Source organism: Arachis hypogaea, chromosome 14 (assembly GCF_003086295.3).
Source record: "Arachis hypogaea cultivar Tifrunner chromosome 14, arahy.Tifrunner.gnm2.J5K5, whole genome shotgun sequence".
Lineage (NCBI taxonomy): Eukaryota > Viridiplantae > Streptophyta > Magnoliopsida > Fabales > Fabaceae > Arachis > Arachis hypogaea.
Genome location: NC_092049.1, coordinates 115893042 through 115910359, shown reverse-complemented (window position 1 = coordinate 115910359; position 17318 = coordinate 115893042). Strand labels below are relative to the sequence as shown.

General features: G+C 30.2%; 1 protein-coding gene and 1 long non-coding RNA gene across 10 annotated transcripts; both read right to left on the bottom strand.

Moving 5' to 3' along the window:
- Positions 1 to 578: 578 nt before the first annotated feature.
- On the bottom strand, positions 579 to 4157 carry LOC112743768 (uncharacterized). Of its 9 annotated transcripts, none has more exons than XR_011871110.1 (10): positions 3847 to 4114; positions 3622 to 3732; positions 3229 to 3359; positions 2978 to 3135; positions 2705 to 2830; positions 2287 to 2550; positions 2113 to 2172; positions 1708 to 1858; positions 965 to 1027; positions 579 to 805 (listed from the first exon to the last, which is right to left on the bottom strand). XR_011871110.1 is itself a non-coding variant. In XM_072214645.1 (10 exons), the coding sequence occupies exons 7-10, from the start codon at positions 1792 to 1794 to the stop codon at positions 949 to 951; spliced, it is 270 nt and encodes an 89-aa protein (XP_072070746.1). In that variant the 5' UTR covers positions 1795 to 1858; positions 2113 to 2172; positions 2401 to 2550; positions 2705 to 2830; positions 2978 to 3135; positions 3229 to 3359; positions 3622 to 4157; the 3' UTR covers positions 579 to 948. The 9 variants fall into 9 exon arrangements, 3 of the variants coding, with proteins under 3 accessions (XP_072070746.1, XP_072070744.1, XP_072070745.1); XM_072214645.1 differs by adding exons at positions 1121 to 1185; positions 1283 to 1321 and having other exon boundaries at positions 579 to 1027; positions 2401 to 2550; positions 3622 to 4157; XM_072214643.1 differs by lacking the exon at positions 2113 to 2172 and adding exons at positions 1121 to 1185; positions 1283 to 1321 and having other exon boundaries at positions 2401 to 2550; positions 3622 to 4157.
- A 1484-nt stretch (positions 4158 to 5641) lies between these two features.
- LOC112743767 (uncharacterized) lies at positions 5642 to 8885 on the bottom strand. Its single transcript, XR_003172340.3, has 4 exons — positions 8338 to 8885; positions 8069 to 8122; positions 6252 to 6351; positions 5642 to 5836 (listed from the first exon to the last, which is right to left on the bottom strand). It is a non-coding gene; the product is annotated as an uncharacterized lncRNA (long non-coding RNA).
- Positions 8886 to 17318: the final 8433 nt, after the last annotated feature.

Sequence of the window (17318 nt, the reverse complement as noted above, 5' to 3'; positions counted from 1 at the left end):
AACAGTCCGGGACGAATTTTCAGTACGGGAGGACCGTTTTGCCATTTTCAGTGGAGGTGTTTTGTAATTCTTTGATTAAAAAATATAAAGCAAAGTCAAAAAGGGGGCAAAGAGGGTCTTCTTCCTTAATATTCTTTGTTGAGTTTTTTCTTCCTCGTTTGCAAGTTTTTCTATGAGCTTTTTCTTCTTTCCGTGAGAGATGACGTAAATATTACAAGATTTTTGTTTATTTATGATAAAAAAAAATTTATTTGTGAAGGTTTATAACTTATTAAATAATTGTAAGAGTTTTGGAATTTTTTAAAAGTTTTGTACGTGTTTAGTGGAGATTTTATATTATACTTTTGTGACAGTTTTAAATTATTTTTGTGGCAGTTTAATACTCTCACAAATTAATTTTTTTAATTTAACAAAAATTAATTATTTTGTGAGATTTTTAAACTTTCACAAATTCTATAATTATTTTTTTTTTTAATTTTAAATCATTCACTAATCTCATCTCATTTACATACTCTCAAATTAAAAATTTATTTTTTAATATCAAAATTTAAAAACTAAATCTTTTATAACACAATTCCTCAATATAAGACATAACTCTATATATAAAAAAATTCTCTGTCAATAATTCCAAACATAATTGCATATGGTATTGTTCTACATAACTATTACTGTTTTTCTTTAAAAAATAAAATAAAACAACAACTTCAATATTCAATATCATCTAATTACATAAAGTCTCAAATATTTCAGAATGTACTAACAATCTTTGACACGATAACATTTCATCATCAATGACTTGCATTGTCTTCATCAATATGCAAAATACAATAAAATTGTTTTCAATTATCATCCCTTTTGAAAGGAGAAACATGGATAAAGTATAGATGCTTCTGCATAGTTCAGGAATCAAGAGTAGAATAACATTTCTGGATGTCAAACTCAAAGCATTCATCCTAATAAATACCTTTCAGGCTGAAAGTTGCAACCTAGGCCACAAGCACGACAATAACGAACAATGTAGTCAAACCTGAAAATCATGAATTTTATAGTACTATTATAAAAAGCACACATATCAATAACAGTCATACAAGACGAGGAAGAAAGGCAGAAAAGTATGTACTTATCAACATCAATTCTATTGCGACCATTTGCCACAATATCATACAAGAACGGGTTTTCCTTTGCCTAAGAAACTCAAAATGGAAATTTTAGGAGTAGTAAGATGGTAGAAAGCAAATAAATAACATCCAGAAGAGAGACAATTAGAATTAGGTAGACCTACATTTTGTGTAGGATTGCTACAGCTTGAAGTGATCATTTTCTGCTACAACTTAAAACCGTATCAGAATTCCTTGTCTATAAACTAGAATTTTCTAACTATAGATGTGTTATATGTACAGAAAGAGAAACATAAGAACCTTAACAAATAAAATAGTTCAAGAAGCCAAAACATATTAGATTACAAAGTAGCAAAAATGTAATGATGTTAATATGGTCCTAAAAATAGAGTATCATTGACTCCAAGAATTTTTTTGTAACATCATGCGGTAATCCTTCAAGTTTCCAAGGTATACTTCTTTGTGATGCCGGTTTGAAACATAAAAAACATGCAATATTAAATTGTATATGAATTGAAGGATCTATTATAGTACTCAATTAAAGAAAAAGAAGAAGAAAATGCTAACTATGATGCTAATTGGAAAGTACCTTTAACATCAAAGAATGCTTGTTGATTGTGCTTGTGCCTCCACCAAAAAACAAGGTTAAAACCGAGTAACTATGAGGCAAAGACATCCAAGACTCAAGCCAAAAGCAATTGCCATTTTATAATATTTTGGTTTGCTTGATGGTAACACATCTAAGGAAGAAGCAAATTATTGATGTCAGCATGAAAACAATGACACAATTTCACAATTAATTCGAAAAAAGATGAAATACTTGAGATAGTTTGATTCTTTTCCAGTTGCACAAACAAGAGGATTTCCAACAATGCTAAAAAAGTATTAATAGGAAAAATAAAAACATTCTCTTGTGTTAGTACTGAATTTTTTGGTTTCTTGAAGCCTATTAGAAACAAATGCACCATATAATCAAGGAAAAGAGATTTATTACTTGAAGGATTTAGCTAAAATTCTTAGTATAGGGCCACTGATATTATTGTAGGACAAGTCACTGAAATTGATAATCACAAAAACAAGATAATCATAATTAGAATAAGACAAAACTTTAAAAACAGAATTATTAATACACAAAAAGAAATAAAAAAAAAAGTTCAATAAATATTACAGAAAAGTAAGCTGTGTCATATTAGCCAATGATTCTGATAGTTCACCATGAAAATTGTTTTTATTGAGCCTCCTGAAAACAATTTAAGCAAATTAAACTCAAGACTTTTAGTACCTGTTGCTTCTTAATTTTGGATTGCATATACTCAATTATCCATCAATAGTCCAATTAGGAATGGCATCAATCTTGGATGTCAAGGGGAACAAATCTCAACAACTCCACGATTGCCCCTTGCAGCCGCAACTTGTATTGGCTTAACACCATCTTGAAATGCAAACAGATTCAAATTTTACTCCAAATATTAACAAAATGATACTGAAAGTTTGGATAGATCATGGAGACACAAACTAAATGATTGCTAAGCTCCTAAAAGAAGATGGTGATAAGCGAAAAAGATAATACAATATTTGTCTCTCACCTCATCGAACACATTAGGATCAGCTCCAACTTTCAATAAGCAATTTATAATTTTCAGTCTGCCATTATCAGTTGTAATATGTAAAGGAGTTGCTCCACCAGCACTAATATTTACTTTTGCACCCGCCTGCATACAATAAAATTCAAATATTAGGATATAGGAACAAGCACAAGACAAAAATCATAGGGAAAAAAGTAACATGTTACTAACAGATATATACCAAATAGGAAGTAATCAAGGCTTTTATTGGGAAAAAATTCATAGATAAGTAACCTTTCACTTCCTTTCAAGCAAAAACCAAGAAGCTTCACTAAATTTTGGTGTTGAAACTCAGCTAATAACTACACTTCATTCCCGAATTTCATATCTCCTTGGCTTGAGTCCTTTGATAACCTCTTCACAGCAATCATTTGTCCATTGGAGAGCTTACCCTGAGAATATATCAGACTATGTTTTGACCAAATAAAAAATAAAATAAAATAAAAAGAAATGATCTCTATTGGAGTGAAATAGCAGTATTTTACCTTATAAACAGATCCAAATCCACTTTCTCCTAGTTTTTTAGAATATGAGAAATCCTCTGTAGCAACTCATATAGTATCAAAGGAGAACTGTAATGATTCATCAGCTATGATTTCTTCATCCGAATCATCAGCTTCACAATTGAAACAAGGATAACTAGTGAGTTAATAGTTTAGTACACTTACATCTCTTAAGGTAGAACTAGAATAGAAAGGCTATTGAATTCCCCTGTTTTTTCTTTTCTTCCCTTACAACAAATAATGATTGAGTAATTAATGCGTGGAATCATTCTAAGATTTTATGGAAACAATTTGGTTGCCACAATGTTGCCACTTCAAATTTTAGGAGCATATGCATCACAAAATTAAGCAAAGTAGTCAACACTCAACACTTACTTTGAAAATTCTTTCTTGAATAGACATACACAGAACTAAGCACCAAAATAGCAGCAATAGCAGCAACAGCAACAACAACTATGATGACAGTGGTTCGTGATGTATTGCTACCTTTTCTTGCACAAATCAGCTTCTTCGGTTAGATATTTCATTACTTAAATACACAGAGAAGAAATAGTAACTAAATTCCTCGGTGATGTATTCAAAATCATGTATTCCCCTTACTGGTTTATCATCATAAGCTTTTCATTGATTTCTGAAATAGAAGGAGACAACGGAGTGATATAGAAGCTTGATGGCAACAACGACGAGGACAGGAATGGCAACAGCGATGAGGTTACTCTCCCTCTGACCTTAGACGCTACGGCAAGCTTGATGGTGACAATGGCGAAGAGATGAATACGGTGGCGGCGAGTAGATCTAGGATTTCATTCTCACTCTTTTTCCTCTTCTAATTTTTTGGACAAATTTTTGTTTGGAGTTAAATTTTCTTAGGTTTAATCAGAGTAGGTTAGGGACTGGCTATTTGTTTGGGCAATTGGACTTAGAAATTTAAACTAGCATTAATTAATGGGGTCATATTTTGCCATAAATAAAATATGTTATGGAGGTTTTTTAAAACTTCCACACAAAATTTCCATAAACAAGTAGAAATCTTATAGTAAAATTTGCTTGAGTGAGTTGAATAAGAATATAAAATGGAGGACGATATTAGTTTGAGAATATATTACAATGGTCAGATTTTATTTTAAACATTTAAGGGAGCGAGTTTTTTTTTGTAAGGATCTATGTGTTATTGTTCCTTTCGCAATATTGTTTGAGGAACTTAATGAGTATACTTAGTCAAAGCATAGAATACAAAATATTAAAGAGAGTGACAAATATTCAGTATAAATAGCCTGTGTTAGTATTTGGTGATTTCATTCAATTTCAAACGAGGTATGTGATTGATGAAATAAGTATGCAAGCGATGTTTTCGATCTACTATCATACTAGCACAAGTGTTTGTCATCGGATTATATGTTGAATTTGAATATTTGATTATTGGAGTTAATTTACCTTAACCAAACATAGATGGACCTGATTATAACAGTGATAGCAAGAAGATTTTGAAAGCAATTATCAAATTGTTGATCCAATTGAAAGGAACATTAAGCTGATATAATGACATTAGTAAATATAGTAAATGTAGCAAATGCACTAACAAACTAACATGTATTTAGGGAGCTACCTTTTATGTGTGTTGGATTTTGATGTTATGTATACATTAGAGTTATTTTAAGTGTGTGAATGCAGGTATATAAACTTGTTATTTATATTGTAGACTTATATCATGTGTAAACTATTGTTGGTAATTTTAGATTTATAAAGCAATTGCAACATAATATGATGAAGTTGTAAGCTGCATATTTTGTGTTGAACAATGAATTATTTTCAAAGTGTTTTTAACTTTCAAATTTTTTTAATCTTATGTAGTAGATTATAGCAGTTTTAAACCGTTATTATTTTTTTTAAGAGGTAAATACTAAATTAGCACCTAAAAGATTCTAGCGCTGACAAAATGCAATACAAGAAAAAGTAATATTTGTAACAATAAAAATTGTTACAAAAAATCTGAATTTCGAAACAAAAAGAATTTATAACAAAAAAGGGACTGTTGCAGTATGTCCCGTTACAAAAAATTTTTGTAACAAAAAATAAAACTGTTACAATATAAAGTAATATTTTGTAATAATTTTTTCAATACAAAAACCAAAATTTGTTATAAAAGTGATAACAATTTTAGACCTTTAAAATATTTTCTGTAACAATATATTTTTCCTATCATAAAATTTTCTTACAAAATACAACTTGATTTTGTAACATTTTTTTCTTTAGTTGCAAAAGCACAACATTTATTTTGTAATATTTTTTTAATACAAATTACATACATAATTTACCAAATTATTTTTTTAATAAACTGATATATTAACTAATTTACTGAGCAAGTCAACATTTAAATAGTATGTAATAACATAGATAATTCAAAAATGCTTCATTTAACTAAGATTATTTTAAAACAAAATAACATTAGTATCTCCATTGATTAGTTCCACAAGTTATATTTCTTTCACAAATTCAACCAAAAGTTAAAAGTCTAACACAGACTAGTATCTCTATGAATCAAAATATTCTTGAGTCATTTAGGTAGCATGTTGTCACCATTTTAACACTCCTGTAAATGAGAAAAATCAAAACAAAAATTAGAAACAAGATATAACACTAATTACAATTTTTTTCATTCTTTTATTCAAAATTTTTAGAAAAAATTTGACAAAACTTCTCCTAAAACTTGGATATATCCACCGTCTACGGTTCCATAAAAAACAACCAATTCATCACTTATTCCTCATCCAATACACAACCAAATTTATCAAACCAAGTAATAGGATATTTATCATTTCTCAACCATGACACAACTAAAATGTAATAAATAGATCCGTACACAATTAAAATAGACTAATAATATATCAATCATCTATGAATATGTATTAAAATCATAAGCAATTTTACATCACTACAAGAAATACTGTTAAAATCGATGGCCAAATCAATGGCAAAGTTGTCTAAAACAAAGTAAGAAGTAATACCGAACACCAGCTTTAATATCCCAACTCCTTTAATAACTGGCAGTGGCCCTATATTGATCACGCAATGCATGTCTTCCAATGTATATTTGCTTTGTCCAGCCTGAAAATATTTAGATCATTACAATTTACAAAATGCGTGTCTTCCAATGAGTTCTCTGAAGACAATTCCTAAAAGTTTTTCCAAAAGCAACCGGTAAGAACAAAATATATTGTTAGACTCAGCTATCATTTAGTAGCCACTAATTTCCTGACCAAAAACTTATGAACTGATCAGTAGTTCATATTTCATAAACAATAATCAACAAAAAAATAAGTTGAGTTACCATTCAAAATATTATTAATTGTCTCATTTGAACTCTTCCACATTTGCTTGAGGTCATATTCCTTCACTCGAGCCTCATTTGTCAATATAATAGTACAATACTAATATAAGTTCTGCAAACATGTACCTCACCATGTAGCAATTCATGCAATAGAATTTTTAATCAACCAATGCATAATAGTACGTTCCCATACTTCTCAATTATCAAATGTATATATATATTCAAACAAACACAAATGAGTATTCTAGAAGGAACACACTACTATATATAAGAAAAATATTAGTATAGCATTAAGGGTGGATGATGGATAAAGGTAGTTGCAGAGCAGCAGTGCCTAAAATGCTCAATTTTATTCTAATCATAGTGCTTTAATACTATATATACATGTATATATCAACACCGATAAAACACTTTTACTTTCCTTTTAGTTCCATAGTGTTTTCAATTAAACTTTTCAATACTATATATACATGTATATATCAACGCTGATAAAATCACCATATATGTTTTCAATATCTTTAAAACTTTATTTTATATAAACATCTACTCCATATTATTATTGGATTTTGGTACAATAACTCTCCACTTCAAAACTTTTTTTTGCATGCATCCACGTGCACATTAATATTACACACATGCACCAACATAACATGCATGAGGAATGCGTACACTAAGACACTGGTGAAATGAGAGATAATAGCAATGAGTTTTATCATAATTCACAACAACATGAAATGCTGCTATGAAATCGTATTTGTATAGGTAATTTTTCATTGTTATGCAGTTGGGATAATTATTAACATCATGAGAACATGTATCTAGCAATAGCAAACAGCTAAGAAAGGTTTATAATTAATTTTAGTTTCTTTTTTTTATTTACTTTGAAATTTGTAGGTACTTGCTTTGTAAGTTTGAGACAATACACAGAGTTTTGAATTCTGAACTCAAGCTATAGCAAGTGGGTCATGAAATCATGTATAGTTTCTAACACTGCTGTAATTTTGTTATGGTATTTTAGTTAAGATGACTATTAGTTTTACAGAAACCAGTTTTAATATTGATTATGGACTAGTTCTTTAGTATTGAATAAGCTCTAAATTGGTTCAAAACCAGCCCATCTAATTTTTAACCAGCTAAAAATTGGTTATCTATTTTTCTGAACTTGCATCCAAGTATAGGGAATTCATGATGTTAATGTTAGTTGTGCTTATTTGTGCAGAATAAAGCAATTCATAAATTTAGGCATGTTGAGATTGGAAGAACTAAAAAATAGATTAGCAAACAGATTATAGAACAATATGTTCATAGGCAACAAGAATATCAAAAAACAAAACTTGCTCAAATCAGAGTATTGTCAAACTTGCTCAATGTATCTACTATTCAAATCATCATATTGCTGGTCCAAACATGAAAAAAAATATCAAGAAAAATAAGAACACACAGGTGAACAATATCAACTGCAGATATAACTATTGGATTTTTAAGAAAATCAACCTTCTGATGATTTTCTATAGTCAGCCCCATCTGCTCAATCTGATTTGCCATGGCCTAAACAGTGAAAAATGACAATTTTATGAACAATCATTTTATCATATGAATACAAATTATGGGAAACCAACCTTATTAACCATCAAAGATCAGAAGTTGGGCCAAATCAATATTCAAATCAAAATAGAAATCAAATCGATTATACCAAATCAATATTCAAATCAAAACAAAAATCAAATCAATTAAAATCACAAAATAAGAGACACTTGAGTTACCTAATTAGAGGTTGGGCCACAACGAGGAGGCAGAGAATTAATGATAAGGCGCGATTTAAAAGGAGCGACATCCAGAGGGGCAGACAACGGCGTGACAATAGAAGCAGAAGAGGTGACACCCACAAACGACGAGGGCAAGCATCGATGGTGACGACGGCGATGACGGTTTCGTGCAGCTCCAATAGTGACGACGGCGACGGAGCTGGCAGTGATGAGGGCAGCCAGGCTCCTTTTCAGTGGCGGCAACCCTACTTCCTCTCTCCCTCGTAAGTTCGCCTCTCTCTCTCTCTCCTCGCGTTATGACTCTCCCGGCGGCGACACGACGGCGGCGATAGTGGCAGTGACATCCACTGGTGTCGTCTCCCCTTTTTTCCCTCTCGTACCTTCTCCTTCTTCCCCCCTCGAGCTCCCCCCCCTCTCTCTTTTCTTTCCTTTTTTTTCATGTGTGTGTGTATGGTGAAGGGATGAGTGTGTGTGTTGGGGGGGGCGGCTGGGGAAAAAGGTGATGGTTAGGGTTAGGATTTGGAAGTATGTGTAAATTAGGTTTCTATTTGGAAATTTTAATAAAATTAGGGTATAGAGTAAGTATTTTTAATAAAACTAGGAATAATCAAATTACTAAAGTTTTAAATTCTAAATAAAAGAATATCCAAATATTTATAAAAATTATGAGTTCTAATTAATTTTAAACTCAAAATCTCATAACTTTGATTTAATTATTTTTTGGTAAATAATTTTTTGAAAATATAACTATGAATTACTATAATAAATTACAAATAATTTATTATTTATTTTTTAACAATCGGGGGTCTTACAGGCTTAATGATGAGTGTTGGGTTATGGTACGTTTAGGACTAATAGAGAGAGAAAAAAAACCAAAGCTCTATATTTTGTTCTTAAGAGAGTTTTTTAAAAATTTGTTTAAGTGTAAAAATATGTTAAATTTTAGAGCGGTAATGAAACAAAAAATAATATTTGTTATAAATTTATTTTAAATAAGAGAAGGAGGGTGACCTAGTGAGGCAGTGATGACGGTTCTACCTTTTGCAAGAAGACAATAACCTTGAGTGTGAGAGGTAGAGCCGTGGAGACAATGAGAGTGGACGAAGGTGGCAAACAGCAGAATAAAGAGTGAAAGTGAGGGTTAGAATTAGAGTTTTTATTTTTATATTTATTTTTATTTTTAAATTTTAACTATTTTTATTTATGTTTAACAAATAAATTTTTTTAGTTTAAAAAATTAATTTTTAGTCAATATTTAAGACTTAATTATTAGTAAAAATTATATATTAATTTTATTAAAAAATATAAAAAATATATATATTATTTTTAAAAATTAATCATTTAATTTTTAATTTTTTATATAAAATAATTAATTAATACAAATAATATTTTAAAGAATTAAATTTTTGAAACAAAGTAGAATTATCTTAAAGATTTTAAAAATAATTTTTTTTAGTTACAAAATTTCTTGTATTTTGTGACAAACAAGTAACTTGTTATAAATAATATTAAATTTTGAGACAAATTAATTTTTTGTTACAAAATAATTGAAGTTTTTGAAACAAATGGATATTTAGTTACAAAATATTTTGAACTTTACAAACAACTTTATTTTTGTTACATAATATTATAAAATTTTACAACAAAACACCGGTTCATTACAAGAGCCAATATAATTTGTAACAAAAAAATCAAGTCGTTACAAAATATCAAAACGTTTTGTAACAAATTGTATTGTTGTTACAAAACATTATTATTATGTAACAATCACTAATTTTTGTTAAAAAAAACTAATTTTTTGTAACAATTTTAAATTTGTTACAAAGTTTTTGTTACAAATGTTTCATTTTCCTGTAGTGATGGTATCTAACTTTTGTTATTGACAAAATAACCTTTGAAAGATTTTAAAATTTGACAAAAACATCTAAACGTGAAAGCATGACGTCACATTGAACAAGACACTAATATGACAATGGGAAGAGCTTTAGTGATGGTGGCAGAGAGTTCCGATGACGTTTCCGGCAAGGAGGGGAGCTTGCAGTTGCGACAATGGCGTTTTCGCATCTCATTCTCTCAGTCTCGCATCCTACCCCTCGTTCGTCTTTCTCTCTTCTTCTCTAACTTGAATAAGAAGAGAAGATCCAGAGAGAAATAGAAGAGAGAAGAAGAAAAAGGAGAGAAGCGAAAGAAGAGGACGCCGGTGGTGTAAGAACCGCGATTAATTCACCGTTTAAATAAATAATTAAATTTTTCAAAATAGGTTCCAAAAATTTAGAATGTGAATTAGAAAATTTAAATATGATATTTGGACTCAATAGATTTTTCTGAGTTAAGGAAATGTAATTTTCTGCGAAAAGTCGCGCAAAAACTTGAACCGATAAATTAACCGGCAGTATCGGCTTAAATCTGTCCAGTACTGTGCAAGAATAATAAAAACAGTAGAAAACCTTAGGAAAATATTAGAATTGAAAACCGAGTATTAATTTTAAGGATTTTTTTTCAGAAATAAAATAAAAAAAATTCATATTTCCTCAAACACCATTTTTGAACTTTAATTTCCCAAATACGATTTTTTTTTTTTTTAGTTTAGAGCAAGTTTCGCCGCACCCCAGTGAACTCCCTTCAAATATTTTAAACTCCACGTTTTTAATCCATTTTAATCCATTATCATCATCTCCAAATTGTATATATCTACAAACAGTATATAGAGTACACAAAAACACACAGACCACAAACATGGCTTCTTCAAAGATTTTTAAATTAAAAATTAAAAAAATATGCCATATTTAACAATGGCAACCATTATCATCGTCTCTAAAAATACACAGGTACACCGGAATAAGCCATATTTAACAAGGATTTTTTTAATTATAATTCGTATTTTATTTTGAAAAAAAATTATTTATATTTTTTAAAATTTGGTGCCAAAAACTGAATTCTGCAACATTGAAATTTTTCTAAGTTTTATACTGGCTGCGTACGCGACAGGGGCACGCGACGCGACCAACCCATTCGGGTTGGGGAACCCGCATACGCGAACGCTGCCTGCGTACGGGAGCAAGTGGATTTTTAACCCTTGTGTATGCGACACGGTGCACGCGACGCGATCAAGCCATTTGGGTTGGGCTACTCGCGTACGCGAGGCACTGTATGCATACGCGAACTTCAACACGCGACGTGAGCAACCCATTCGGGTTGAGATACTCGCGTACGCAAGCAAGTGGTTGCGTACACGACCACCCCTTTTTCAACATCCCACGTACGCGAGGCAGGGGCTTGCGTATGCGAGACCCCTTTTTTGCTGATAATGATTTTTATGTTTTTGAAAAGGGTTTTCTCAACTTTCTAAACTTTCCTAAGATGTAGTTTAAGGGTAATGTTTATGGTTAGATCTAAGGATTAATAGAGGATAATTAAGAACTTAAATAAGTGAATTTTATGTGAATTTAGTAAACGGTGGCTTAGGTTTCTGGATTACTAAGGACGGATTTGGTTGAGTAAGATGATGAGGCATTGTATTGATGATTGACGGTACAAATTGTGAAAGTGGTGAACTACTGAGAACTGAACTAAATGATTTTTGAAAACCACTGATGTAACACTTTTAAAGTTGAGATTTTTGAGACATTATGCGCCTGGCAAGGACGGTTGGTTAATCCCGCTTGTCGAGGTTGCGGCGGCGGCGTAAGGGTGGTGGTTAGTCCCGCTTACGTTGAGATGTGAGGTCCGTGGCAAGAGTATCCCACTCGCAACCTTTCGAAATCACTATAGTGTGCAGGCACTGACATCCTGGACCGTGATCCGAGCACGATAATTCGGGCGTTTCCAATATGAGACCAAAATATGACATCTCCATGGAGATGTGTCGGGTTGGCAGTTGAACCGACAATGTGATATCACAGCCAAATAGGACAGGCATACATCATGTGCATCTTTTAACTGTTTGCTTGCTTTGTCGACTTGAATTGCTTGCCTAGTTGTATAACATGTCTAATTGCCTACTTGAATTATTTTATATACATGCTTATACTTGTACTTTACTTGTATTGTTATTATCTGTGTTTTCTTTTGGGATTGAGGAGGTTCGAAAGGCGGTATAGCGTTGGGATCGCATAGCAGTTAGGCAGGCGAAGGCTATGAGACAGCGGAGAATTGTTAGATTAGAATCCACTAAGTTAGATTACCCTTTTTCATTGTGGTTTTAAGGTTAATGTTTTAAATTTTACTTATGGTTTAAGCTTGAATCTCATGATGGATATGAAACTCTAGGATTGTCTCTGGCATCCAGAAGTCTTTATATCTTACATCACTGAATACTGTTACCATACTGAGAGCCTCCGGTTCTCATTCTATACTCAATTGTGTTTTCCAGATGCAGGTCGCAACCCACCTCGGTGAGTTGCTTTGATGGTGACAGAGCAGAGGATCCTTGCTATGTTTTGGAAGTCTTTTGATTATTTTGTTTAGCTTCTCTCACTTTTGTATTTATTTTGCCTAGAGGCTTACCTTGAGAGAAAGTTTGTATAAGCTGTTTTACTTTCTAAACTCTGTATGTCTGTACATAACTAGCCGGTTTAAACTCCGCGGGTGGCGGCTAGATTCTTGTGACTATTATACTTTGATATACCTATATATATGTCTTGATATCTGTACGTATATCTTGTGCCTTGATTAGTGTAGTTTCATGTGAACGTGTTGCGCTTTGAAACTCTATTTTTGAGCTTATTTCTTCATCAGGCTTCTAGAATTATTAATTCTTTCTATATATAAATATGTATAAGTTTTAGAATTCTCGTAACCTTTGATTAACCTTTGCTTTACGGCGCGAGGTAAGGCTTAGGGTAATTAGGGTGTTACAGGCGGAGGAAGGACTGCTGATGCTCGTCGTCATCGTCGTTGTCGCTATTGCAGGGGGAGGAATCCCGAAGAGTATAGAGAGACAACTTGAGAGAGAGATGCTGAGAGGGCACGAGCACGAGGGAGAAGAGGAAGGAAGGACCTGTCTTGTCGTTGCCGTCATGCACTGCCACCCCCTGGAGTCGGTTGGAGCTGTCGACTTCGACGCAATGAACAGAATGTGAGGAGAGAGAGTGGGATGCAAGAATGAGAGAGAACGAGATGCGGAAATGCCATTGTCGCAGCTGCAAGCTCCCTTCCTTGCCGAAAACGCCATCGGAACTCTCTGGCGCCATTATTGAATCTCTTTCGATTGCTAGATCAGTGTTTTCTGTTCAATGTGACGTCATGCTTTTATGTTTGGATATTTTTGTCAAATTTTAAAATCTTTCGAGAGTTATTTTTCAATAACAAAAGTCAATTACCATTTCATTAACGTCAGAATCTTTTGGATACCAATTTAATATTTATTTTTTTTAAAACAAAAACAAAATAATTGTCGTAAAAAATCGCCACAAAATTTTTTAAACCTATTTAATAAATACAATCACCGCAAATAGATTTATCCATTTTTCGACAATTATTCTAATAATTGCTGAAGATCGCCGCAAATATATTTGTCGACATTCCACTAAACACCGCAAATTCATTTAGCAACTATTTAAAATCTGGAAAAAAATCGCCGCTAAATCAAATTTTCCTTATAGTGAATAATATGGGACAAGAACCTTTCTAATACGCTATATGGAACCAAACAAATGGTTTCAAGTAGTAGTTGATATGGGAAATGAACACTTTCCAGTTCTCCCTTTCTATTGCTTTATATCTTGATCATTTTCATAATTCAATATTTTGCAATGAAATTATTTTTGTTAAAAACATTAGCTAATATATGTCTTAATAATATGTTAAAGTTATTATTGTTTGTAGAAAATTTTAAATTTTTTATATTAATAAATATACAACTAATAAATAAAAATTAAATTTTGTAACTTTTTATGAAAACTTTTTTAATTAATAATTTTAAGAGTGAATTATCGTTTTTGTCCTCAATGTTTGGAATAAATCCCAAAGTTGTCCCCAACGTTTAAATCGTCATATTTAAGTCCCTAAAGTTTTAAAATTGGGTCAATGTTGTCCTACCGTTAGGGATCTGTTAACAGAATTGACGGCAGGACAAAATTAAGACGATTTTGAAACGTTAGGAACTTAAATAAAACAAAAACGTTGGGGACAAAAACGATACATAAAAATAAATTTTAATTTTATCCTTCAATAATATCAATTTTTTACGATACTTAGTTATTCAATTATTTTTTAATCACATCTAAACAAATTACACTTAATCACATTACTTGCATTCTAAATAAATTAAAATTATTGAAGAAGAGTTTTCTTAACTTTTTAATAAATTTTAATCTTTTCTTCAATAATTCTAATTTTTTTACGACAAATAATCACATAATTTATTTTTTAATTTTCTCTTAATAAAAAATAAATTCACTTAAAAAAATAATGTGATTAAGAATAAAATTTAAAAAATAATTGAATAATTATTTACTGTAAAAATTTGATATTATTGAAGAATAAAATTAAAAATAAAGTTTATATTAAAGAATTTCGATACATTAGAGACAAAAGGTACTATTTATACTTTATTTTATATGTATCGTTTTTTTCTTTTTCGCAAGTTTATGTACTAGTCATTTTACAAATATCTCATGATGAGTAAAAATCTTTAAGAGTAAAATTATAAAAAAAATTAATTTATTTAGAATGAAAGTAATGTGATTAAGTGTAATTTACTTAGATGTGATTAAAAACTAATTGAATAGCAATGCACTGTAAAAAAATTGATATTATTGAAAGATAAAATTAAAATTTATTTCTATGTATCGTTTTTGTCCCCAACATTTTCATCCTATTTAAGTCCCTAACGTTTCAAAATCGTCTCAATTTTGGCCCATCGTCAATTTTGTTAACAGATCTCTAACGGCAGGACAACATTGAGCCAATTTTGAAACGCTATGAACTTAAATAGGATGATTTAAACGTTAGGGACAACTTTAGGACTTATCCCAAACGTTGGAAACAAGAATGATACTTTACTCTAACTTTAATATATCTTCTAAATTCTAAAAATATGTGGAGGCAAAAATAATAAATAAATACAGTAACCTTTTTTGTATACATATAATTTACGTACAAATATTTTTAGTAGTTAAATTTAACAAAGTTGTCACAAGCTCAACAAAAATTAGCGTATGCGTGCATCACGTATTTCTTCTTCTTTGCAGTTCTTTTTTTATCGATATAGCACACAAATTTTTGTTAGAGTACAAAAATTATTGACATAACTAAAAAGTTTTGTACATAGCACAAAAATTTTGCATATGTCACATAAATTTATTGATATAACATAGAATTGGCACATAGCACAAAAATTTTTGTATATAACACAAAAATTTATTGATATATATAGCACATAAATGTTTGCACATAACATAAAATTTTTTGTATATAGTACATAAACTTATCGATATAGCATAATTTTTGCATATAGCTTAAAATTTTTTGCTACACAACTCTAAAATCACTCGTACTACTGCTATTTTTATCCTTTTTTATACTAATGTTCTATTTTTATTTACTAATTTATGTTAAGCTTTAATAATACTTGATGTCTTAAATGTATTTTGTTAGTTGGATGAATCAATATTTTAGTATGTAATCTTTTAAAATTTTTTATGCTGGTCACTATATACAAAAATTATGTTCTCAATATATGTAACAAGATGACGATGATGATTATGATAATGAAGGAAGAGGAGGAAAAAGAAAGAATAGAAAAAATTAGACGAGAAAAGAAAAATAAAAAAAATAAGATAAAAAAAGAGGAGGTGGTGACGATAACAGTAACAATAATGATAATGATGATGATACAAAAAAAATAAAAGTTTGAGGAGAAGAAAGAAAAAGTAAAAAAAAAATAGATAAAAATATAGATAAAAAATATATGAAAAAAAATAAAGAACATGTAAACTTAATTAAACTTAATTATAAAATTGGTTAGCCATCCATCGTTTCTATATAATTTATACTTATATTAATATAGGTCAAATAATATTAAAATGGGGCAAAGTATATAAATATATATGCATACGATTCTAAATAAATTTAAATTTAGTGGGGTCATGTGCCCCACTTTCTTCCAAGTAGATTTATTCATGTATATCTCATTTATGGTTTTAAATTGCAATGAAAGTCGCAGTTGTGGTTTTGAATTGCAATTAAATATGCAGTTATTGTTATGGTTGAGTAAAGATGGTGTGAGAAAAAGGGGAAAATAAATCTTATGGATAGCAAGTTAGCAACGTCAATTTTTGTTGTTGTTGTTTACCGTATTTTTTAATTTGATCAGATAAAGATTAATTCGTATGGATATGAACTTTATTTAAAAATTTGTTATCGTTAATCAATGAGTTGCTACATGTACAAAGTGAAATTCAAATTTTCAACAAGTAGATAAGTGAATTAACCACTCGACTAACTCAAGTTAATTAGTTAGCAACATTAATTATTATTGTTAGTGGTGTATATATAAATATTTTTGTAATTAAGTTTAATTAAGTTGATACAAATAAAAAAAATCGTGCACGTATTATTGCTTTTCTTTCTCCACACTTTTCAACACATAATTTTATGTTGAAGAACACAAAAATTTAATGATATAGTAAAACACAAAAATTTTTGAACATAATATAAAGTTATTGATATAAGATAAAAAATTTTATTCATAACACATAAATTTGTACTCATATCACAGAAATATTTACACATAACACAAATTTTTACTGTAAATATATATTATTGGTTGGTAAGTCAATTATGGTTCTTCAAAAAAATTTTGTATTGTGTGTAAAAAATTGTTGTGCTTTGAAACAATTTTTGTGCTGTATATATTATTTTATTGATTAGATGTTAATGTTTTTAACATGTATTCTTTTAAAAATTTTGATGCTACAAATCAAAATTTCTAAAAATTTGTACGTACTATGCACTAAAATTTTGTGATGTACATT